The sequence below is a fragment of the Glossina fuscipes genome, unplaced genomic scaffold, assembly GCF_014805625.2.
Source record: "Glossina fuscipes isolate IAEA_lab_2018 unplaced genomic scaffold, Yale_Gfus_2 121, whole genome shotgun sequence".
Lineage (NCBI taxonomy): Eukaryota > Metazoa > Arthropoda > Insecta > Diptera > Glossinidae > Glossina > Glossina fuscipes.
This window is the reverse complement of record NW_023998464.1, coordinates 8,815,689-8,840,296: the sequence shown is the minus strand read 5'-3', so window position 1 is coordinate 8,840,296 and position 24,608 is coordinate 8,815,689. Positions and strand designations below refer to the sequence as shown.

Below are 24,608 nucleotides of genomic sequence, written 5' to 3'. Positions count from 1 at the left end.
TTTTATTTGATGGATTATCCGTTACAAATCATTATACCCTACATCACTTGTGGTATATTAAGTTAATGCGGACAAATTCAACATACAGAAGCACTTGAATAGTCGCACCTTTTATATATATTTATATAAGCTTGCCCGTCCGTATGTCCATTTCGCTTTGTTGTGGTCAAGCACCAGGTCGCTATTTTTGAGATATTTCGAAATTTTGTCCACCGACATGTTTTCGGACAAGGATGAACGCTATTGAAAATAGTCCGGATCGAACGACCTTTTCGACCACTTCCTGCATAATACCTTAGTTTGAAAAATCATTATATGAATAATTGTATTAAGCCAAGTCGTGAAGGGTACTTAATGTTGGGCCTTCTCCGTCTATATTGCCTTTATTTGTTTTTATTAATAGAAATAAAACACGTGCAAATAGTGCTTCCCTTAAAGTGTAGTCAATACACGATATCTGATAAGGATACATGTAAATTGAAACGTTATGTGTAGGAAACCTTAGCATATAACGAAAATCCAGTACATTCAAGCAAAGGTTTTAGTTTTTGGTAAACGCTGAGTTTTAATGGCAGTAACAACTAACAATAATGATAATCTTTGTATTTACCTTATAAGAACAGTAATAAAAGATTGTTTTCTTTTTCTAGAAATCTGTTGGTGTAAAATATCCACTTTTCGTTTATTTCCTATATGTGTCGTACACACTTATTGATTATATTTTACAAAAGTTTTCTAAATTTAAATATTTTTAGAAAAATATAATTTTTCTTTTTTGATTATAATTTCATATTGTATAGAAAATAATCCGTGGTGGTTGCGTCGAATTGTAATTGAAGTGAGAAATAATTTCATATAGTGAGAATAAATTCATATTTCGCTTACTCGGTGGCAAGGCATAGATTTAACTCCCTCAACCACCAATATTGTTGCAGATACCTTCAGTTCATTAAATTCTCTCTGTTTGCAAATCCTAAATACTTTTTCAAATTTATTAATTCAAAAAGAAAAATTTCCACACAACCCTTGCATGTTTTTTTTAATGGCTCTGATTCCTCGGATGATCTAAAAATCTCAAATCTGTTTGCAGAATACTTCCGACGAAACTTTTTGACCGGTAATTTCGATTTATCAGCAATTTACCCATACCCTATAACTACCTTGGATTCAGTTGATTATTTGATTATTTCCGAAGATGAGGTTTTTAAAGGGTTGAGCTCTCTAAAATATGGTTGTGTACTTTTCACAAAAGTGGAAGTAGACAACTTGTTGAGAAATACAGAGGCATAGCCAAATTGAGTGTTTTGCACAAGCCGTTTAAGCGAATTGTGACTCAGCCTTGGCCTTTGCCATTAATTCGTATATTTCTCCACACCAGCATGGGTTTCAGAAATGGTGATCTACGGTCATTAATTTGTTAGAGTTTGGTTTTATAAAGAGATTGTTCAAAGCTGGCCTCCTTTATATATGTGCTATGTCGATCCAATTGAATCCGTTCAAAAGCAATTCTTGCTGTTTCCCCTTAGGAATTTGGGTTGAAACCCGATTGCCCCTCTTCCCCCGTACGAAAATACGTTGCTTCTGCTGTCCTTACCGTCTCTTGAGAAACGTAAGTTTGTTCTTGGCGTTTCCTTTGTAATCAAAGTAATACATGGTGCAATCGACTCGCCTTCATTACTTGGTGAAATAAGCTTTAATGTCCCTAACCGCTTCTCTAGGCACTTTATCTTGGTTAAGCTTAGTCAGTGTAAATATAATTATGAGCTGTTGAATCCGTTCAGAGTTGTTTGCAAGAACCTAAACGACTATCACTTATTCTCATTATCGGACTCTTTAAAGTCCATTAAAGCAACATTGCTTAATACGCGTAATATACCTATGTCGTACGTAAACAATCTCTTAACCTTAAAGAGTCATTATGAGTCGAAAATTAATTGTTGTTGTCAAGCTTATGAATGTTTGCGATGGCTTAGGGGTTCATTTGCAATTTGGTCCTGTGGGTGTGGCTCTATGCTAGTTATGCACATGTTTTTTTTTTTCTTTTTTCCTTCTTATTTGTTTTATTATACTTATACTAACTTTTAATATTAATTAATTTAAGATTTACTTTAAGAATCAATTGAACTCGACTGTCAGTTTGTTTTAGTTGAGTTTTATGTATAGGTAGAATAAATAAATAAATAAATAGTGTGTCCTGGACAACTCTTGCAATTAAAAATGACATTTTCGGTCATGTCTGCATTGTTTAGGTACCGTATGTTAAAATCCTTGAACGCTACCCCATCAAATGATGCAAACTCTTCTTCGATCTGGACTCCAATTTCGTAGTCCATTGTGTTGATGAGGAAGTAGTCCTCGTCGGTTCTGAAGCCGCTTGTCCACTTAGAGGCCTGGAAGTTCTATTATTGCAGCAATGATTGATGACTTTGCAATTCTACGGGCGATGTTCATAATGTTGTAGGAGCACCTTTTCAACAGATCTTGGTTTACCCTGTAAGGCGCTGTATTTATGTCAGGGTAAGCCTCCAGTAGCTTCTCCGCTAGCTTGATACAATTATCGATCATAAGCTGAGTGTCGATCGCTTTGAGTTCTGTCTTGAAATATTCCGCCAAGTAGTTGCTGACTCCTTCGAAGTTGGCTTCGAGCGCAGTCCACGTCTCGTCGATTATGGCGCTCCGGTGCACAACGTTTATGATCCGGGTAACTGTTGCGCTTAGGCGCTGCTTAGTAACATGTTGAACTCCGTCAACAGACTTCGCACTCCGACAGTTAAGACAGTTTGATTATCCTCGATCTTCGTAGCGCTACTGTTGCTGTATGCTCATCCAACAAGTCTGTACTCCGCTTAATTGTGGACAGTCATTCTGTTTGTATACACTTTGTCGAAGTATTCGTACTATTTTGTCGAGACTGGTTAGCTTCTCCACGACTTTGTTAAACGCTTTCTTTTTGCTGGTAATATCCGCTCATCGCCATTCTATTGCAATTTATCCTTCAACGTTTCTATCTCTTCCTTAAGGCGCAGATTTTCTTGCATCAATGATGCATTCGCCAAAGTATAGGGGCTTGACATGTATGGCACAAAGCTCGATACTTGCACGCGGTTTTCTTCCTCCTGCATTTCTTCTATCGCCTGCATTAGTTCTTGTAATTCTATTCTACTTACCTCGTCTACTTCGTCTTCGTCAAATCTTAAAAATCCTTCTTCAATGTCGCTGTCAATTATCGTTTGTATTGTTTGCTGAACGGGAATATCTACAATACAATATTGTTACCGTCTGCAATAAGCTGGTTATTGTATGCAACGTATACATTAGTTCTAATTGGTTCGCAAACCACAGTGATGTGGGAACGTTGCTGGTCCTCCTATCAACCTTCTTCAATTCATGTCTGAGCATTGTAAGCTTTTCCCTAACTGCCTCCGCATAAATTACATGATTAATTTTTTCGCTAAACTACTCTGCTATCTACTACCACACTTATTTTTTACCTTTTCCATAATTTCCCTTCTGGCTCCACAAGATGGGGTAATTTTTTTAATCTTCGGGAAGAATTTTTCATAGCTTTTGGTTACTTTTATTAAAAAACATATGTATTTTTTTTTCAGACAAATTCTAGTTGGTTTTTGGTGATTTTGAGACACTAATGCACTGGTTTCTGGCAATTTTGAGAGACCACCGCACTGATTTGCGGTATTTTTGAGAATTATGCTACAGGTGCTTCTGGTAAAAAATTTCATGCAAAGGTGTCAAATATAAGAGGAAATAAATAAAAATTTTAAATAAAATATCATTTCAAGTGCTGGCAAAATTTAAAATTTTGCAAATGCGAAACGAAAAAAGTAAATGTGAAAAGAATTCTTAACGAAAAAGTTTAAACAAACGTAATTTGCAGTAGTTTTTTTCACAAAATTTCAAATTCAATAATGAATGAGTTGTTGGTCGATCATACACACATATGCTTGCAAATGGCATACGTAAATATACATGTAAAAGTATGGCGAACGATAAGTGCTGCCGAAGTATACACTTAATGAGCTTTCAATTAAAATTAATATTTTAATTTGATTTTGATTCGCTAATTCGAATTTTTCGATTTTCGTGGAATTTAATATGGAAGATATCAGCCACATTAATAACACCTTTCAGAGACCTAGAAAACATGCAGAAAAAAATTTCATTCATTAAAAACTGTAAAGCAAGGCAAGATATACTGCAGTTTCAGATTATATATACCGAAGAACAATATCATCAGCAAATAAATTCGGCGCATGACCATAATTACAATTATTAACTAGTTAATAGTTAAAATATGTAATGTACCAAATAAGTATCTTTGCCAATGTAAACAAATTTGTTGGATTTTGTACTAATATTGTAAATATGCACAACTACTTTGGTACAAAATTATAAACAACAATGTCAACATTATCATTGCAAAAACCTAATTTATGTCAGCGCAAGACCGCATTCCCGTTCAAGATCGTAAATTTGTTTAAATTTTACAGCTATTCCAGCGCCCTTACCAAGATCAGCAGCTACACAGTGAGCTAAGTAATATATTTTTTAAGAAAGTTGTACTTACATTAACTGCATTTCTCCATGCGTCTTCTAACACCCTTGGATGAGTCCAAATCTATAAATAACGTATATTTGAAAAGTGGTGAGAGAGAGGAATTTTCTACAAATAATAATATCTAAGGTGTTTCTAAAATCTCATTAAAATGATTTTGAATGGATATGCCGGAAATCCCGAAGCAAGCACATGAACGCTCTAAGTCCACGTCAAGTAAAACTCTTCAAGTCAAGTAAAGATTTTATTTTATTAGAAATTGAAATATTTTCGAGATGGTCAAAGACATCCGGTAAGACCTTGAGAGACCAAGCGAGGAACGAAAGTTTACTTGAAAGCAGTTTAACCGAAAGCGATATAACATAGTACCAAAAGAAGTGATACTTTACCACTTGAGATTACAGCTTGTTTAGATGATTGCAAGATTCAAATATTTGGTAACATGTTGAATATTAATGCAACTCTAGACATCTGATTATGTGAGAGCTGCTAAGCAGCCATTTTGTTTTTAAAACATTATTAAGAAAGGTGCAAGAAAGGTAAAAATTTTGTTTCAATGAATTGATTGATCTTTCGATGATAAATTCAAAAAATTTCCCAAAAATTATGTTTAACGGACATTAATAGGAGAGTCCATACTGCTGCATATACCTTATGGACAAGACTTTCACATAGACATATCAGCATGGTTGATTCTTAGAAGAACCGATAAGAACTTATTTATACAACAGTTATTCCTTTCTTAACTTCAAATTTGCAACTTATGTAGTCATCCTACTTTACATATTTCAAGAGATCTTCCGAAATGTTGAAAAAGGAGAAACAAGAATATCTTTCCGCGAAGACTTTACAATCACGATTAAATGAATAATCGATTCTTTATAAAGCCTTTGCCCGTTGACGAGCATAGTTCTTAAATAGATAGTCGCCCGCTTGAAATTTTTACATATATGTATGTATGTATATCGATATATATATATATATATATATGTATGTATATCGATATATATATTTTATTAAAAACTACTTAAAATACAATAGTGTATAGTACTAGATTAGGTTTGAAATTACATTTTGTTGTTAATTTGATTTTTCTCATTAATATTACGTACAACACGAACTATTATAATTATATTTGCAAAATCAATTTGTCTATATTTATAATATGCGGATGTGTTGGGTCTATATAGCAACCGACATTTTCTAAAAAATTTACCTTCGTTTTTTTGATATTATTATTCATGAAAGGTACTTTAGAGACACAGGGGCATATACATCACCACCTTAAATTAATATTTTTGTTTTTATTTTTTGAATGGAGAGGGAGATGCAAGGAGAGGAAGGTGGTTTGGTTGTTTTTCTTGAATTTTTGTTTATATTTAAGTTTTCCTTCTACCTTGCTTGTTATAGTTGTTACTTTTAACTATACTTATACAAATGTTTGAATATAAACTTTTTTTTTGTCTGTTTATTTTTCTTCTTTAAGAGAATAAAACAGAATGTGTAGACTTGGAACTGTTAGCTGAACTATCTTCGATTTCCTGAACTCACACCTATACAAATTGTATTTCTCTACGGTTTTAATGTTAAAAATAAAAAAAAATTAAAGTAAAATCGTTTTCTCTTTATTCGTAAATTGTAATTTGTATTTATTTATAATTCTATAACACCTCTTATTCTCTCGTTTTCATTTATTCAATACTAGTTCAGTTTATTTCTAAATTACATCTTACGTCATCTTTTCAATGTATAACCATATAACTATTTTTTTGCATATATTAAAAATTAAGCATTAATAATTATAAAAACGGTTTAATAAAAAGAAAGAAGAGAAGACAAAACCCCTACTGAAGGCCACATGGAGCGTTGAAATATGCAAGAGAGGTGAAGGGATTAAATCACTCCATAAATTCAACGGTTTGAAATACACATATAATTATTCATTCATTTTCTCTGTATAAGCAATCAAATGAATTTTATTTATTAACAACTTTTGCTAGCCAGGACTTCCACATACGTATGCTTAGTTAGGTTAATATTTTTACTTCAACTAAATTTATTATATAAATATATATATACATATATATTTATCTAAATATGTACATATATTATTTTATATATATGTATATTTTATTCTGTTGTATCTAGGTATGTATACGTGTTTATATATATTTTTTTTTGTATATCGGTATATATAATATCTATGCACAATAAGTGTATCTCTTCTCATTCTTATATACATGTATACTTTGATTATAAACACATTTAAAACGCGATATTTTACAAGTTAATGATTCGATTTTTTCTACTTTTTGCCAATTTTATGTACAGACACCCATATGTAGTCATACGCAAACACACATACATTCACATACAGATGAGCACATTCACTCCTGTAAGCCTTCCCTAAACTAGATAGATTTGATATATGTAACACATACGTACATTATTATATATATGCCCATATATATATGCATACATATATATAAGAATAAACATTACATCATTTTTATTATAATTATATAAAAACATAAATAATTAGGAATTTCAGTATCCGTAATATGCTTACACGACTACGCCTGGTCTATTCGACTTTCCGAAAATTCGAAAAAACCAAAATCCACCTAAAAATACAATCCATAAGTACATAGCGTAGAAATATTATTTATTGAAAGCTCGGTACAAATGTTTTAAATCAATATAAAAGTTGAAATTTAAGATCAGAAAATTCACCGATGATTGATCATTCATAAAACGAATGAGCGCTTATAGTTATATCTACTTATGGTTATTAGATTTTCGTTTTTTACACGAAATTTTTGCACCGTTTTATCTTAATACGTTGTAAAGATATAACTCGATTTCTAGTTTCGGCGACGTCCTTTAACGTAGCAGGGCTTAAAAAGTGTTAAATTTCTCTTAACACCCTGTAATTTCGTAATATATATTACAAAGCATAAAGAACATGCTTTTTTGGAGGCATAATCCCCGTACGAAAATCAATATAGCGTAAACCGTTGTCAACAGAAGATATTAATCTGATACAAATATTTCCCGAAGTCAGGCGAATAGCCAATGTAAGAATGATTCCGACCGATCAATCTAGACGCCAACAATTAGCAAAATGCTTCATAACCTTTATTTACTGGGTATGATCAATTCATTCCAAGATGTATATGATTTTTTCTTTAGATAGACCCTTAGACTCAATACATTTAATTATCTTGAATTATCAATTTCTCTAATATTTATAACTAATTTAGAAATGTGAGTCAATTCGAGTCACCTTTATTATTGCGCCACTATTTTTATGTTTGAATTTCAGTAGGATATTCTCTGTATGAAGGCGTGCAATTATCTAACCAATAAACAAATTCTATAATTAAAACGCAGAACGGGTCTTTGGACATTTTCTATATTATCTCATTTTTATGTAAACAAAGAAAATAAATAAAAAAGTACAAAATGCTCGGTATTTTTAGAATATTTTGAAGAGTTACTCATCTAAAAATATCATTACACGCCTGATTTTACTAAAAAAATATTATTTTGTTTTTTGATAAAGGTGGTGGTTTAGAAACTATTTTCTTGAAACGAAAAATAGATAATATTTACAGGAATTATAGCTCAGCATTCACATATTTTTCACAACTCTTAGATAACGTTAGATAATCGTAAAATTTCGGTTCCTATTTTTATATGTTATAAAAAGCATACGATTTCGTATACGTACTGATGTTTTTTTTTTCTTTTTGTTTTGTTTTGTTATCATACTATTATCTGAAGCTTTTGCCTATATTTCGTCGTTTAGATCAACTAAACATCTTTCCAAACTTGATATAAGATGTACAAATGAACGCTCGGCATCCTCTGGCAAAATGTAAATTTCGTGATGAAAGTACAAGTGGTCTTTTAAGGCTGACTTTGTAAACACCCACTTTTTGAGTCTTCTAAAAAGAATGCGAACACTGCTCAGAAAGACAATAAATCATTGTTTGAAACACCTAATAATTAATGAGAAAAATCTCCGGGGAATACAGAGAGAGTGACAATACTGCTAACGTTTCCTAAATGAATTTTAAAACATGAGCTGAGCGTTACAATACTATAACGACTTTTTGCATATATCAACCGTTTTCTTTTAATGATCAGTACAAATTTTGTCTCTAGCGATCTTCAGCATTATAGCGCTCCCAAAAGGAGTTGTCAACGGTATTAGGCTTTGCAATTGACTTTAATAATTTTCTTATTCTATACTATTTTGAAATAACGCTTCACAAACAGCTCGACTTATCCCAAGCACACAAAAACTATAGCATATCAGCTCTACAGCTGCGTAGAGATTAAGTATTTTACTTTGGCAGTCGGGTTTTAACAAAAGTTTAAGTAGGAAGGAAGGAGGAACGCCAGTGTTGCTCTTTGTTTGGTGCATTTGCAAGGAAACAATTTTTTATAAGCTACTACTACATCGACAAACAATAACTATCTAGGACTATGAAGAATTCTCTTAATATAGTGTGAAAATTTAAGTAAAGACAACATCACCTTCACTATGGCAACCCCTAGTCACTACACACTATTTACCGATCAATAAACGTTACAAAAACTTGACTAAGCAAATGTGGGAAATATCCGACACTCGCCGTGTTTTCGTGATATACGTACTGTTTTAATTTGTAAAATAATTTGAAGGCAAAGCAATTTAAATATCAATTTTGTTTACAAAAAGATTTCCAAGTTGCAAAATTTTAAAGCTTGTAAGTTTTCTGTGAAGTATTTACCACTTGCATTTTCGTAACCCTCCTGGGTGTACTAAACTTTTACGAATAATGGCGACTGGTTCTCAGATTCAGAATCATTTTCCGAATCGACTTAAGTTGGTCTTTTCTCCTGCGCATTTGTCTGTATTCAACCTGTAACGCTATTAACTATTTTATACGGTTGGCGCCAAAGATATGAATGGTTAGATTTTTGCATACTCTCCGCATATTATGGCGTACTTTGAAAAATTCGTTACGATGTGGGGCAGGTTATTAAAGTTCAGTCTTACACGTGATATAACCTTTTAACTTATTTGATTTTAATTTTGTTTCATAGTCGAGTACAAACTTCTACAATCGCCTAATATTCAATCAAATGTAAAAGTAAATATGGCAAAATGAAATAAACTAAGATTTTTCTCCTGCTGTAAAAACGGTGCTTCAGTTTACACTGATGACGATGCATGTAAGGCTAATTCATGTGAGTTTTTTGTCGCTATTTAATATTTGAATATTAACATAGAATAACCTTTTTTATTAAGTTTGTTTTTGCTTACGCTGTATAACGAATTTCGTAGGATAGGATATTCAGTATAGAATAATGTGCAAACTTTTATAAGAAAAAAAGCTTGTTGTTGTTTTATTTACTACCTTTCACTCTTTGCTAAAAAAGGAACATATTTCGGGTAAAGTAACCAATTTATATTTAATTAAATAAAACGTAATACTTAATTTTAGTATATGGGCTCAACAAGCCCTCTTGATTTGCAATTTGAGAAACGTATTAATCCCTGAATTGAAAAAAGGTTAAAGCCTATTCCACAAACTGATTTAATTTTTGCTTGATATATTAGCTAAACAAGTATCCAAAATAATAATAAAAAAAAAGTCAATTATATATACGTATGTGTATACACATATGTATGGTTTTACTTATAGATTTCATATGCTTATATATAATATATAAAAATAAAAAAGCTTTTTAAATAATTCCAAAATTCGTTTCAATTCAGTGCAATGCTTCTAATACAAATAATTGTCGAGTTAAAATACATAGATCATTAGCTGTTTGTTGTTTTATAAATAATTACATTTTTATAATTTTTTTGTTTAATTTTTCTCTTGTCTGAAAGCAGGAGACTAGTGAAGAGAAGCAAAAATTAGAAATATTTTTTAGTCGATTCCTAGCCAGTAATCGTAATTGAGCTAGTAAATGAATAGATAGATGGCTGTCGTCACAAGTCTCTGTCGCTGGTACGCTTTCCTATGAATGTGTGTTTGAGTTTTTGGTTTTCAAATTGTAGTTTCTAATAAGTTATTCTTCGGGTATACGACGATATCCGGGTGGTGGTGACGGTGATTGTAGATTTGTAGCTGAACTTATACTTCCGAAGGACGATTGCGACGCAGATGGGCACATTGGAGAAAAATTGGTAACAGCTTCGAGGATTCTTTCGTCTGGATGATAGCCGGCTGTATGTGAGTTAGCGGGTGAGCAGCTTGATCGTATTCTTGCTGTTGTAATTGATGATGATGATCTTCCGCGGGGACCCTGCATCACGCCTTCAAATTATTATTACCCAAAAGAATAACATCATCAAATCATAAAAATAATCGTAGAAATAGAAGAGCAAAAAAATATTTAGATTAATAATTACAAGAAAATTATTTAAAAAATTTTAGGGTCAGCATCCTTTTTTTTCTAATGGTATTAATTGGTATTAATGTAAGTTAGTTGCGCTTGTTTGCTGCATGTTTAGTGTTTCTTTATGCTCACAATACTCACGGAAGCATTTTAATGCCATATTATAAATAGTAATGATTTGTTATTCTCTGCTCAGCAGTGTAATCAGAAAACAAAATTTTTCATCAAGGATAACATATGCTTTTTTTTGGTGTAACATTGTTCGAAAGATTACATGTATATACGTGTATGAAAATATCATTAACAACAAAGAACACAATAAATATAAAAATTGCATGCCAGCATCTAAAATGAACATAAAACGAATTAAATACAAATAATATACGAAAAAACGAGCAATTCAACTCTCTGTCCCCTTACTATTAACATGAACTCGTTGAACACATATACATGAAAATATTTTCTACTTAAAACGAGAAGCAAAAAAAACGTAAGATTAAATTAATGGCGAGAAAACCAACTTTAAGAATTATAGAAACGATTCCAACGAAGCACAACCATCCAAGTTGATATCGTTGAAATCGCGGCACTGTACGACTAAAACTTACGATGTAACGCAAAGACATCGAGTTTTCATCATTCAAGTGTTACTTGCTACCTGAGGAGGTTAGCGTCGTGGTTTGTACGACAGGTCTATAACAACTTCAGTGATTTCAAATCTTTCTTAAAAATTAATGTCAAATTATTTTCTGATTATTTTATAAAAGGTAATAACAATTTGCACCTGAACTGCCAGTTGAAAACAATTCATACGTTATAAGCTCATTATTATATAAGGACATATAAGGACATAATTTCGAAAAAGGCTTTGGAAACGGATGATGACATTTTGAGAGACAGTAAGGTTGCTTTGACAACAAAACCGTATAAAACATAGCAAATGCTGTATAATCAACGATTCCGAAGATAAAGAAAAATAGCGTGTGGATGATTTATCGACATTCTAAACGGTAGTCAGTAAAAGAATGATTATTTTCTCGTTCATGAGGACATTCCCAGTATCCAGTCTTCACATTATTATTGTCGAAACAAATAAAACCATAACAGTGGAATAAGACCCACCACTAAATAGTTTGCGCTACTTCGCTTAATGCAATTATTCACATAACGATTTTTCAAAATCTTCGTCTTATATTAAAATTGTCGAAAAAATGATCCGGTTCGAATAATTTTCCATAGCGTTCGTGCCTGGGCCAAAACATGTAGATGTACCAAATTTCATCAAAATATCTCGAAAATTGCGACCTGCAGATTGTACACCAGAAAACAAGACGGACATGGGACAGACAAGCGTAGATCGGTTCAGAAAGTTAATTTGAAACGATTTCCCAAAATAAAGCGTCATAAGAGAAGTGATCGAAAAAAGGATTCGATCCGAACGAGTTTCAGGATTTGCAGGTTGAACACAAAAATGCATCTACATATCGCAGAGGGGCTCACAAACTAACAAGCTTAAATCGATTCAAAAAGTTATTCTTTATCTACCGATATAATAAAACATGAATCGGTCTCCAGTCCTTGCGGGTATTGCAAGCACCCGCACAAACTTAATATACACTTGTACTTTATAAAGGTGCGTAACGTATAAAGAAGAGGTTACAGTTGAAGAAGAGCACCTATTAAACACTGCGCGCTAGGTCGCGTTGCATAACTGTTCTTTCGTCATAAAATACAATATACACAACGTCAAAATTGTGGGCCAATTTTCATCACAATTTGTTAAAAATTATACGAGTAATAGTCGAAGAAATGAAAGATATAGTAGAAGCAAATAGCAAATTTTCTGCGTTTAAATTGCATTGGCGTTTTAGCTAAAATTATTAAACGGTACTAAACAAAAAGGAAGGAGAATTTTCAAAATTTGTTGCATACGGATTGGTTGTTTCTAGGTGCTTTTGTAGCCAGTTTTGGTACATCACTTGCGTTTGACCAGTGAATGAATGGAAACTTTTTATTCTAAACGATCGCCAATCAGAGAAACCTCCGCTATTTTCTTTTTTTTATATGAACAATCACTCAGGGGACACCCGCTATTCGCCTAACGCGATGATGGTCAGAAACCAGTGAGGAAAGAGAAGGAGAAGTGGTGATCGTAACCTAGTAAGTGCGTACGTATGCCTTTACTGACTAAGTATTCACTATAGCTACGATCGAAGCAAATTCTACCGCATTGGGACTTGAACTCGTGAACACTGACTTGGTAGTCGCGATTCTTACTTAATTGGTGGTGATCAGAAAGAGTTACGCATATAGAAAATGTATAAGAAGAAGTAATGTTCCACGTTACGCGGGAAAGACCTCAACAGGTGATTAAAGAACGCAATGACCCAATGATCTCATGCGGCGCCGCCAATCTAAAATGTATGGGTCTTTAGTAGATCGGATAGTTCTTTGAAAAAGACTCAATTATGGACGCATTTCTTGTATCGTCTTTTATCATGTGTCATCCAATAAGCATCGTACAATCAATCGTTGACGATTGCGTGCATATTCTTTATCACATCTAGCTTTTTCACAAAGTTAACAAAGAATCCTTGTGGACATTGGATAAGCGATACGAACGAGAGTTTTCAAAAGAGCCGAGGAGAAAATAATATAAGATCTAAGAGGTTACAAAAACTACACATTAGGTCGTTCGCACTTATTGATGGAAATGTTAACAGAAGAACCAACATTAGAGACATCTTTAAAGAAAATAAATTTCACATGAATCTTAACAAGCAATTTTTAGTTAAGTTTTGAATATATAACGAATAAGGCCAGGTTGCAACCTCATTATAAATACCAAATGATTAAAACTTAAAGTAGCTTTCCAGTGTACTCTTGTTGAAGTGAATAAATTTTGAAGTTTATCTGATTATTTTAGTTTATTTCAGTTTAACTGCGACTGTCGGAATCAGTAGTATTTACAAGATTTGTAATACAGAGGTCACTGCGTTTCTGATGTTTTTCCCAGCGAGGCTAAGACCACAAAAACAAAAACAAGTTCATATCCTGGTGGTAGCCTTTCCCAATAGCATCTCTTCTCGATCTAGTGAAAAAATGCAGAAGGTTGATGATAAAATCAGGATCAGTGGAGTTCGCGACTGACAAACGTTAATGAGGCTTTTGACATAACAGGTATACCAAAAATTTTGCAATAAAGGATACGCTCCGTTCGAAATAGGCCTTCTTCTGCGCAAACGAAATAACAGACTTACTGAAGAAGAATATGACCTTCTAATTAGGGTCCGAAAATGTAATTTCTTGAAATACATTGGTTTTAATTACAGCAGGATGATTACGTTGGTCTTGCTTTCCATTTGTAATGTTCAGTATGCTTTAAACAATATTGCAACAGAAAATCGCTTACATTAATAAAGAAGAGTTTTATCGTGAGAAATTATAATTGCCAGGACTGGTGCTACTATTTTATAGAACTTCTTCTACGTGAAACTTGAAAACTGTTAATAAATAAGCACGCTTACCTTCTTTTTAATATTTTGAATCAAAGCCAAACCTTGTTATAAAGGACAATTTCTGAAAATAGCATTGCGCCCCTTGGAAGTCTCTTAGTTAGATTTAATCTTTTTTCAAAGAAATAACTTGCGTTACAAAATAATCAAAGGCATTTATTGTCTGCGTCATTTTGTGTACAGAAATCTTTGATAGTAATGCTTATGCCGTATAAGTTTTACTCGTTTACACACTTTACTAAGTAGCTGTTTTAAAGAATATCCTGCAGCTAACAAGCCGTGGCGTTGATATTTATCAAAAAATTCTGAGAACTTACAGCGAATTGCCTAACATGTATTATTTTATCGCACAAAACACGAAAAAGATAAGTGAAAAATAAATTAAGAAAATTTTAAAACTAAAAAAAAAAAAAAAACAAAACTGTTTCTAAATAGGAAAATTAATTAAATTTACAAAAAAAAAAAAAAACATTCAATACTTTATGAAAACCTATATATATAGATAAACCGATGTTGGAATAGATGTTATTTGTACTTTGACTAGTTTTGCTGCATTACTATATCTTCCATAGGTGGAATGAGTGTTATGTGAAAATGATGGTTAATGTATGTTATATATGTGCTTTTGATTTATTTGAAGTTGGTTTTGGCGATGTTTGTAAAATTATAGTGAATGTTTATTATTGGAGAGAGAGATAGATAGAGAGAGAGAGAGAGAGAGAAAGAGATAAAAATAGAATTAACATCAATAAATAGCAAACCAATATTCAATTAAGGCAGGCATTGCATTTTATGTAGTAGGCACTCATTTGATTCCAAAAATAGGATGGATGTCTGTTTAGCGTACGTTCGTTTGTTTTATTTGTAACTGTTGTTGTTGTTACTGTTGGTTGATTGATTGATTGATTGATTAGTTAATTGCTTTTAACACTTAATAATGCTTATAATTAAGATGTTTGCTTTTTCACACTTGCAGCTACTCTTTTCTTTATTTGATTCTTTCTTTCTTTTACTTTTTTTTTTTTTTTTCTTTTTTTAGAGAGCGATAGAGACAGAGAGTGAGAGAAGCAGTTTTGCTTACGCATTGCGTTAAAATCTTACAGTCGATAATGAGGTTTCTTGCACTTTAAAAGCTTCACGTCGAAAATTTTCCAATTTAACTTTATTCATTGGTGCACCTGAAATATGGAAAAAAAGACAAGAAGAGGAAAGAAAAACAAACAAAACAAATAGTTGGTTTCGAATTTGTTTTAAGTAAAGATTCGCTTCAAAAAAGTGATGAGTGTCTGTTGAATAAAACTTGAAAAATTGAAATATCCTTTCTCTGGCAATTATTTGTTATAATGACGTTTTCGATTCAAGTTTCTTTTCACCTAAATTCATGACTTTTTCTTCAGTTTAAACCTAAGAGATGTCGGTCGGAAATCAAATAAATTTCTTCTGTACTAATCGTTAGACGTTTGGAAAAAGTATACATTCATACAATTGATAAAGAAACAATATAATCTACTAAAATCCCATATATTGTGAAGCATTTTTTTTATTTCAACTATTTATATTCTAACTATTTCTCGTAGCTATTTGTTATAAACACTAAAATGAATTTACTACGGCAGCAGGTGCTTCCCTAAAACACTGCTAGGTGTAACGGTAACGGTTAACATCGCGGAATTCTTTCAATTTTACAGATATACATTGATGCAAATGGAAAAATTATATTGAATTGTTGTACTGCTTAGCTTCGAGCCGCAATTAATTTTATAGAATTTTCCTGAAAAATAGTGCTAGTCGTCTACTCGTCAGCTAATAAAAATCTAATTTTCAAGATTTTTATGAGCTGCTTTGTTATCAGCAGCCCTGATCAAGTTAGTTGATTTGGATTTTTGCTTTGCAAAGACAAGTAATTGCGTTCGCCTTAATGCTCACTGCGATTTTAAATAATGCATTGGAATTGTAAAATACTTTATAATATTATTTATAATATTTGCACTCAATTTTAGATTAATAATATCTCCTATTGACTGAAATTTAAAGTTTCTTCTTTTCCCCTCACCTAAGGACGGGGGGTATATTCACTTTGTCAAAACGATTGCAACGCCCAGCAGTAAACTTTAGGAACTTTATATTCTGGATCAACATTAAATTCTAAATTGACTTAAGCAGGTGCGGCGGTGCATCTCTCCGTCAGTGCAAAGTCTGTTGTAAACATTCTCCTGGCCGCAAAAATGAAGTTGGCTACTTTTGGCAGAAACATGGGAAGTTCTTGCGCGCAAGTTGGTATTGGAAAATGGAGCAAATCGGTCAAAAGACGGCCACGCCCATAGCACCACGAAAACGGAGAACACTTCTGTTTTTAAAAAGAAATCAAAAATTGTTTTTTTCTAAGCACTCTTCATCTATAGTAAATATTTGTACGAAGAATTTGAACGTATATTCTGCGGGCGATTCTGTAGTGGCTGCACAAAAATGCAAAAATTGACCACGCCTACCCAATATTATAGTGTATCCAAATTCAATTTCTTTTCATTGCGCATTTATAAGGTGTAGGCACAAGCTCTAACAACCCCATAAAGTATATAAATTCTTGACTAGTTTAAGATTTGGAATACAGGTAAACATGTCCTCCTGGTCCTCTGTCCGTCTATCTGTCTGTCCAACTGTGTAGTATTTGTGGTAAACGTTCTCCCGTTAGCGAAAATATCGCTTACAAATTTGCAAAAGAATTTGGAAGCGGCTTAAGCTTTTTCAACAACTACGCATGCAACGCCCACCTGCTTGTGCGACAAAAACTTTTATTTTGAAAATGGGAAAAATCAACTGCGCCTGCGTTCTTTTACTTTTTTTGTCTTCTTTAAGATAACGGCGATGGGTATAAAAGATTCGGTCACGATCGAATATAATTTTCTTACTTGTTTCTATTGTGAGCGTAGCCGCAGTAAATTAAGTCTATTCTGGGTGATGATATTTTGAAATCCACTTACAAATATTACGTTAATGCCAATGTTAATCAGTAATTCGAGAAACAATTTAATTGAAGTACTCTTTCATTGTACAAAAAGTGAATCAAGAACGGAAAATGATCACTGTTTAACGTAAAACTGTTTAACTTAACTGTTTAAATTAAAAGTTTAAAAGTTTTGGTGGCGTCAACCAACTTTTTGAGAGTAGTTAAAAAGTTCGAGTTTTTATCCGCATCATTAACCGTCACACTAATGTACACTAAATTTATTTCCATATGTAACTACAATTAAAATACTTAGCTGAGGGAAGATAACATCAATATAAATTCTTCCACAGTTTTGTGGTGTCATATTTATCACTGTTCATGGAAAACTTATTGATTGATTAATAATTTAATGTAAAGTGAAATGATTCTTTTTTTTACATGATATTTTGTACACTTTCAGAGCGACATGAATGACAATAGATTTTACAAATGTTTGCGGTAAAAACAAACAAAGGGACGAAGCACATTTAAACTTTACATAAAAAAGCGAATTGACGGAGCTTTACATTGGACACATATTGCTTTTAGTAAAAAAAAAAAATTCCGGAGTCGCGTCGGTATAAACAGAAATTATAAAAACATTGAAACATCATAAGAGATAATGAAGAAGATCTAGTAAATGGTAAAATGATATGAAATAAAAGAAAATCACTTACCGATATAGCTGAGAAGTACAGGCAGGAATACAAGGCCATGAGCGGCGCCAATCAATACAATACCCAGGTACATACGGAAATAAAACACCTGGAAGATCTGACTTTTGGCGAATGCCAGCACCAAAATACCACCAAACTTTGTTAATGTTATTCCCGAAAATATCGAGCTACCCATTTTGGTAAGACAATCGGCGGCGCGTTTCTCGCGTGTACTCTCCGTAGATATTGAAAAACTGTGTACCAAATGCGAACAAAATTCCACAGATATGCCAACGGCCATTACTAAGTTCACCAATGATACAGCATTCAATGAAATGTTCCAATAGTACATGTTGCCTCCCAAGTTTATAACAATCATTGTTATTGTTATCACCACCACCAGCGAGGAGTGTATGTCGAAGCCCATCAGCAGGAAAGTAACTATGAAAATGGCCAACACCGATATACCCATACTTTGCAAGGTGTCGGGCCACATGGTTAAATATTGCTCGTAGAATACATAGAACACCGAATAGGGAAACACTTCGACTTTGAGGGCTTGTTCAAAGGGTACACCCTGGGACATGAGTCGGCCCTGTATCATGTGAGTTATGTTGGCTGATAATTTACGTGCTGAACGCAAAGCTAAATAATAGTCGGCTGATGTCTTCAAAATGGAATGATAAGCCATAAAATAGGAAGCATCTACTATTGAGTCGTTATCTGGCCTCTGATGATATCGTACAGCTTTGCCATAGGCAGCGTGGCCGGCTTTGGCGCAGCTATCATCGGGGTTGTCTTGTAGGAAAAATGGTAAATATTTACCGAAATCCTCTTTGTCTGGTCTTTGCAATTTGTTGCGTTTTATCACACAAGTGTTACAAGTTGTGTCTGGGGATAAAATAAACGAATGAGAGCATTCTCCTAAAATCAAAAATTTATCTAAATTCCCAGTTTACCTGTGTGTGGGCAAAAACCGCCATTTTCTGGACGATATTTGCAACAGCTTGTCGCTTGGCTCCAATCAAAGAAATCGTCTATCCAACTCGAAGCTGGTCGTGCTATGTAGGTCTTATTGGAACGTCTACTTGCCAAATAAATTTGAGTAATCAAACTATCATCATTACAAAATTGCCCCGAACAAACCATATTTTGATCAAAACTCTCAGAGAAGTTTAAGCCGGATTTTAGCACAAAGTATACGGGTGGTCCAATGCTGAGGTAGCGATTGAGAGATTGAAAATAATGCAAAACAAAACTGTCTTCGGGCATTGATAACTCCTGATTTAAGCCGATCTCTATACGAGGTGCAATTGCTATACTGGAGCATAGCCAACCAAAGAAGACAATCATTACAATGACGCGAACACTTTTCTTCATTAGGAACGGTACATAAACGCTTTTAAAGAACTTATAAAGTAAGCCTTCTGTAACGGGCACTACATCGGTCTTTTTCCCGCGAATAAAGCAACACACATCTAAACGATTTTCGGCTTGACGTTTTGTATCCAGTGTAAGCAAGCTCACAAAACAGGTGATTTGTAGTAAGAAGTCAAAGAATAACGCCATACCAGCATAGAGCGCGAATGCTTTCACGGCAGGCATATCGGACAGTCCGCCCAAGAAAAAACAGCAACTTTCGCTGACTGAGGTTAACAGCATTGAAGGTCCTACTCGTCCCATAATGCGACCAATGTGCTCCTCGTGAGTTTCATCAGCTCGTTGGACATCACGCTGATATGTCTGCACCAATATGAATATGTTATCTACGCCAACAGCCAACACCAGAAAAGGTATGACTTCGACAATTATCAAAGTCGCCGGTACACCAATATAGCCGAAGACGCCCACGGAAGATACAACTGAAGCCAATACAATGATAACGCCCCCCACGCCCAAAGTTATTTTACTGTCAATGAAAGCGCGACTAACCTCCTGAACATGGCCCAATGATATGGCTATATAAGCAAACATTATAAGATAAGACACCAAAATAGTCAAAACATCGGATTGCGATTCACGATTCAATTCATCCTCAATCGAACGTTCTGAGGTGAAGGCAATATCCATGTGTTTGCTCATACGAGTCCTGGTATAGTTAAGCATGAAGTCTACATAACGTTGTTCCCATTCCAAGGCAGGACCAAGTTTTTCCTTGTCATGATGATTTCGGACTAGAAATGTCAGAATTAATGCATTCGCCTTTTCATAATTTGTATCTCCCGACAATTGTTCGCGCGATTTTAAGAAACCACCCAAAGCTATGGCTGGATCTACGGGCCCACCGTAAGGAGCCAAGCATAGATATGGATTGCTTATACAAGCGTACAATTCATCAAGATATGTAATCTACAAACAAGTAAAAACAGCTGTAAGTAAAAACAAGTTTAACTTGATAAACTAATTTACTTCAAAACCGTTGTCTTCATCTTCGTCGTCAAGGCGATCAATTTCATCTTGAAAGTAGCCCCAAATCGATTGGACAACACAATTCGTAGCCTCCACCGACCCAGGTTCGTCCGTTGTCAGCGGTGCGTAACAGATATCTTTTAACATCGTGGCATTCTCGACGCCTTTGCCCAGATTTTTAATTTCTTCTTGCAAATGGTAAACATCTGTTAAAAATTGCTTATCGAACACTGGACCAAACTGTAACGGGCCGTTTGAGGTATTATGCACAATATCGGGCAAATCGACGGCTTTAACGATGATCTGTTCAATGCGGTAAAATGGTTGAAAATTTGAATCAAAAAATTCTCTTTCCACCCGCGAACGTGATTGTGGCGACGCCCACAATTTAACTGGGTCCGTAGTGACATGTAAGAATTTAATGCCATAACCTAAAGCAGCAACGAGCAGTAAACCGCCCAGCAATGTAAACCAGGGATACGTAGCAAAAAGTTTGCCCCATGACGTGAAAAAAGTCTCTAAATATTTTTCTGTCTTAGCCCCTAAATGTTCAAAATAGCCAGATTCAGATGTTGTCATTACGTCGATATTATCGTGCGGGGGTCCATCAACTTCGTTGCCATCCGCTGAAAATAAAAAACACGTGTCATCTCAGAAATCATCAATGTCAATGCATTTCAACATTATAAACAACATCAAAAGTGAGCAACAACCAATAAACACATCCATTTGCTTTGGTCAATTTACAACAAGACTAAACTCTAAATATTCAAGTAAATATGAAAAGCTAAATCTTATTAAATGATTACAGAATAAAGTGCTCAAATTTATAAAATTCTTTCTATAGACATAAATGTACGTAAGCAGAAAAGTTAAAGAGCATACATAATTTATGGTTAAAGTTCATAAACGCCTCCATAAAAGTCTTTCTATGACATAATCATAGATTGATTTGGTTAGAGCCTAAACACTGCAATGATCATTTAGTTTTCATGACGAATGACAAGAGTTTATTCCTTCTTGCATCAATATTGGTACAAATACCGTTCGGCAGTCTCATAAACGGAAGACAAGCATAAAATCTTCAGCCGATTTCAGCATCTTCGTTTTCCGTGAATATCCCGACGTATCGGTGACAATAACTAGCAGGTAATTACGTTACGATTAGCAAAAAACTGCGATTTCTGTTAATCCGTTTGAGGTGTCCGATATTCACGATATTATGATTATGAAAATGCACACTACTAACGGATAAAGTAGGGCCTTTAAGCTATTTTTAATGTTATATTTACTTTGTCACCTAAGAATGGCTTGCTTTTCATGTTTGACTTATGCTATGTTTATTATTGTGTTGTAACAAGAATGCGTCTAAAAAATTGTGTTTAATAAACTTGAAGTTTCAATTGCGGACTACCATTTTAGCTCATTACTAGCTGTGATACAAAAATCGCCGAAATAATCTATTGGGAATAGAACTTGATTTCTGGAAACTTAGGAGAGAAAGCTGCCAAGTACAGAATAAAGCGCCGACCTTTCCATGTTAATATTCTTTGTGTAAGTTGTCTCGCCCTTAGTCAAAAAACCTTCAAAGACTGAAAGAGTTGCTTTCTCGTGTACTATAGAATGGTCACGTGTAATGCAAAATAGACATCGCACAATACCAGCAGTGAAAACAACCATTAAAATTCGGGGTAATCGTATCGACTAAAAAGTCAGATATTCATGGCGCCGACACGTTGGATGATCAACTTGCCGATGCAATCAGCAAAATGCGCCGAAACATATAAAGTATGAACCATATTGCAAAAGCAGCCTAGGAGACGTTAGAAACGATGAATTTGACTGCCTTACCACCCCAGTCCTTCTTACAATCCGTTATCTCTGCTGATTAACACTTCTTATAACAGGTTGCTATGTACGGCTCTGCACAGCTCTTTCACTCTCATATAGATATAAAGAAGTCGATTCTATTGTAAACAATCTCTTTGCTTCGCTTTGAATGAAATATCTTGCCGCATTACATTTTTTTATGCTAAATAATAGATTTTGCTATTGCTATTGTAACACTGACGTCTTAATATTAACAAGCACATGTTCAATACCCATACGAACTTTATAATGTATGCTGCTTTACTTTTTCACTGAGGAAACGTAAATAGATTTATTGTCCTGACATTAATGGCGAAATTGAGCACATGATGGTCGCACTTATTATGGGCGTCTATAGGTATATGTGAACGTCTATGAATACACCTTTTTGTATATACACGTATACGTACGAGCTCATACGTTTAAGAAACGAAAATGTTGAACGCGTAAATTAAATAAACAAAACAATAGCACAACGAGTGACTAAAAAGTTCAGTGGAAGTTTAATCAAATAAAGCGAGGATATAGTTTTGAGCAAATGAAAAATTATGAAGTTACAGTTATAAATGAATGCCACCAACCATATGATGAATGAACGCATGAGTGATTAAACACAATCATTCAAGTGTTGTTTTCTCTAACATGTTAGTTACGCTTAAAACAGCAACAAAGCAAAACTAAAACACGTACTGGATATTTTCGATTGCAGGGGCGAATCCTCCTCCGGTGCCAATTCATTATTGGCTTGACCATCTGCCAAACATCCGCCAACATCTGACGCAGTATAACGATTATCCAAACCATCACCTACCAAAACTAGATTGAATTTTGCAATGCCAATCATTGTAGAATCGTAATAACCAACAAACGAAAGCAAAACGAAAAAAAATGAACAATTGTTAATCGTATTAAATGAGAAAATACAAATTTTTAACTAAATATATCATGGGTATGTATTAAAAGTACGTTTATATTACTCCTGTTGTCCTTTATCCCGATTTTAAATTTGATTCATCAAATTTACCAATAACACGTATTTGAGTTTTAAACTAATGGACGATCTTAGAGAGGAGTTTAAAACGTGGTGACAAACAAAACTTAACTTAAGGTTGAATTTAAGTTATGAAAACTCCTTAAAACAAAAAATTAACTTTAGTCTACACTAAAAAAAATGTCGATTGCCGCAAGCTTAAAGTTGTTGTTAGCTTTCTCTTTGCAAAGTCAGAAGACATAGCGAAAACAGTGAGAAACGCAAAGACTGAGAGATACAGAGGGAGAGGGAGAGAAAGGAAGCGCTAGTCCAAAAATTCTCAATTTTAAGGCTAAGGAAAACTTATAAAACTTGACCGGCAATAAATCACCTGGAAGCTTCTCATTGGCAATATATATACGTATTTTTTGCCATTTATATAGAGGATGTATACGTCCTAAAGACGGTATGAAATAATGACATTAACCTTAAAATGATTAGTATACCGAACGAAACCATGGAATTACAAGTCCGCGAGTACCTAACTCAATTCAGAAAATCATTTTTCTGTCTTAAATTTTCTCGGAACTTTGCAATTTGCTAACATTGCATTTGATTTCATATAGTAGGAAAAAAAGTTTAAGAACAAAATTATTTATTGTTTCCCGTTTCTGTATCATGCAATACTGTCTCCCTAGTAATAATTGTTAATATGGTTTTTAATGTCAATAACGGAGAATTTTGTATTTAGGCTACCCAATAACACTTGAATTATTTGTTAATATAAATACATGTAGCAGTGTGCAACAGTTGCAATTTTTCCAACCTTAAAAAATCTGATTTAGCTGATACGATCAATTTTTTTTAGTTACAAAAACAATAAATATGGAGGAAGGAGTGTGTTTACATATCAAACTAAAAGAAACAATTCAGCGAAAAAATGATATTAATTTGTATGGAAAAACAAACAAAAAAAAAGAACTTACCATCTATATTTTTGGAAGGAAATAAACAAACGCCCATTAGGAACAGTAAAGTGCCCACTAGGAAAACCACTACCATGATAACTGTAAAAGCATCAAAACCTCCAATCGTCAATGGCTGTGGAGTAGGAGGTTCTGGCGGCGGCTTGGGGCATGAACTTTCACAATCGGCACATGAACAAGCCGGAGTCTTATCCTGTATGTAATTAAAAAATAGAATTAAGAGGATTGTAAAAATAAAA

General features: G+C 33.8%; 1 protein-coding gene across 6 annotated transcripts in view; it reads right to left on the bottom strand.

Moving 5' to 3' along the window:
* Positions 1-10,337: 10,337 nt before the first annotated feature.
* LOC119640350 (NPC intracellular cholesterol transporter 1) overlaps positions 10,338-24,608 on the bottom strand; it is a 37,831-nt gene continuing 23,560 nt past the window's right edge. For 2 of the 6 annotated variants that reach the window (XM_038038299.1, XM_038038298.1), the window contains 6 exons: positions 24,370-24,562; positions 23,104-23,229; positions 20,545-21,170; positions 19,095-20,484; positions 18,157-19,026; positions 10,338-10,896 (listed from right to left, as the gene is read on the bottom strand). In XM_038038299.1, coding sequence (XP_037894227.1) covers positions 10,649-10,896; positions 18,157-19,026; positions 19,095-20,484; positions 20,545-21,170; positions 23,104-23,229; positions 24,370-24,562 — 3,453 coding nt within the window. In that variant the 3' untranslated portion in view covers positions 10,338-10,648. Of the gene's footprint in view, positions 10,897-11,119; positions 11,324-15,574; positions 15,672-18,156; positions 19,027-19,094; positions 20,485-20,544; positions 21,171-23,103; positions 23,230-24,369; positions 24,563-24,608 lie in introns of all 6 variants that reach the window. The other 4 variants (XM_038038302.1, XM_038038304.1, XM_038038303.1 and 1 more) reach the window with 4 other exon arrangements.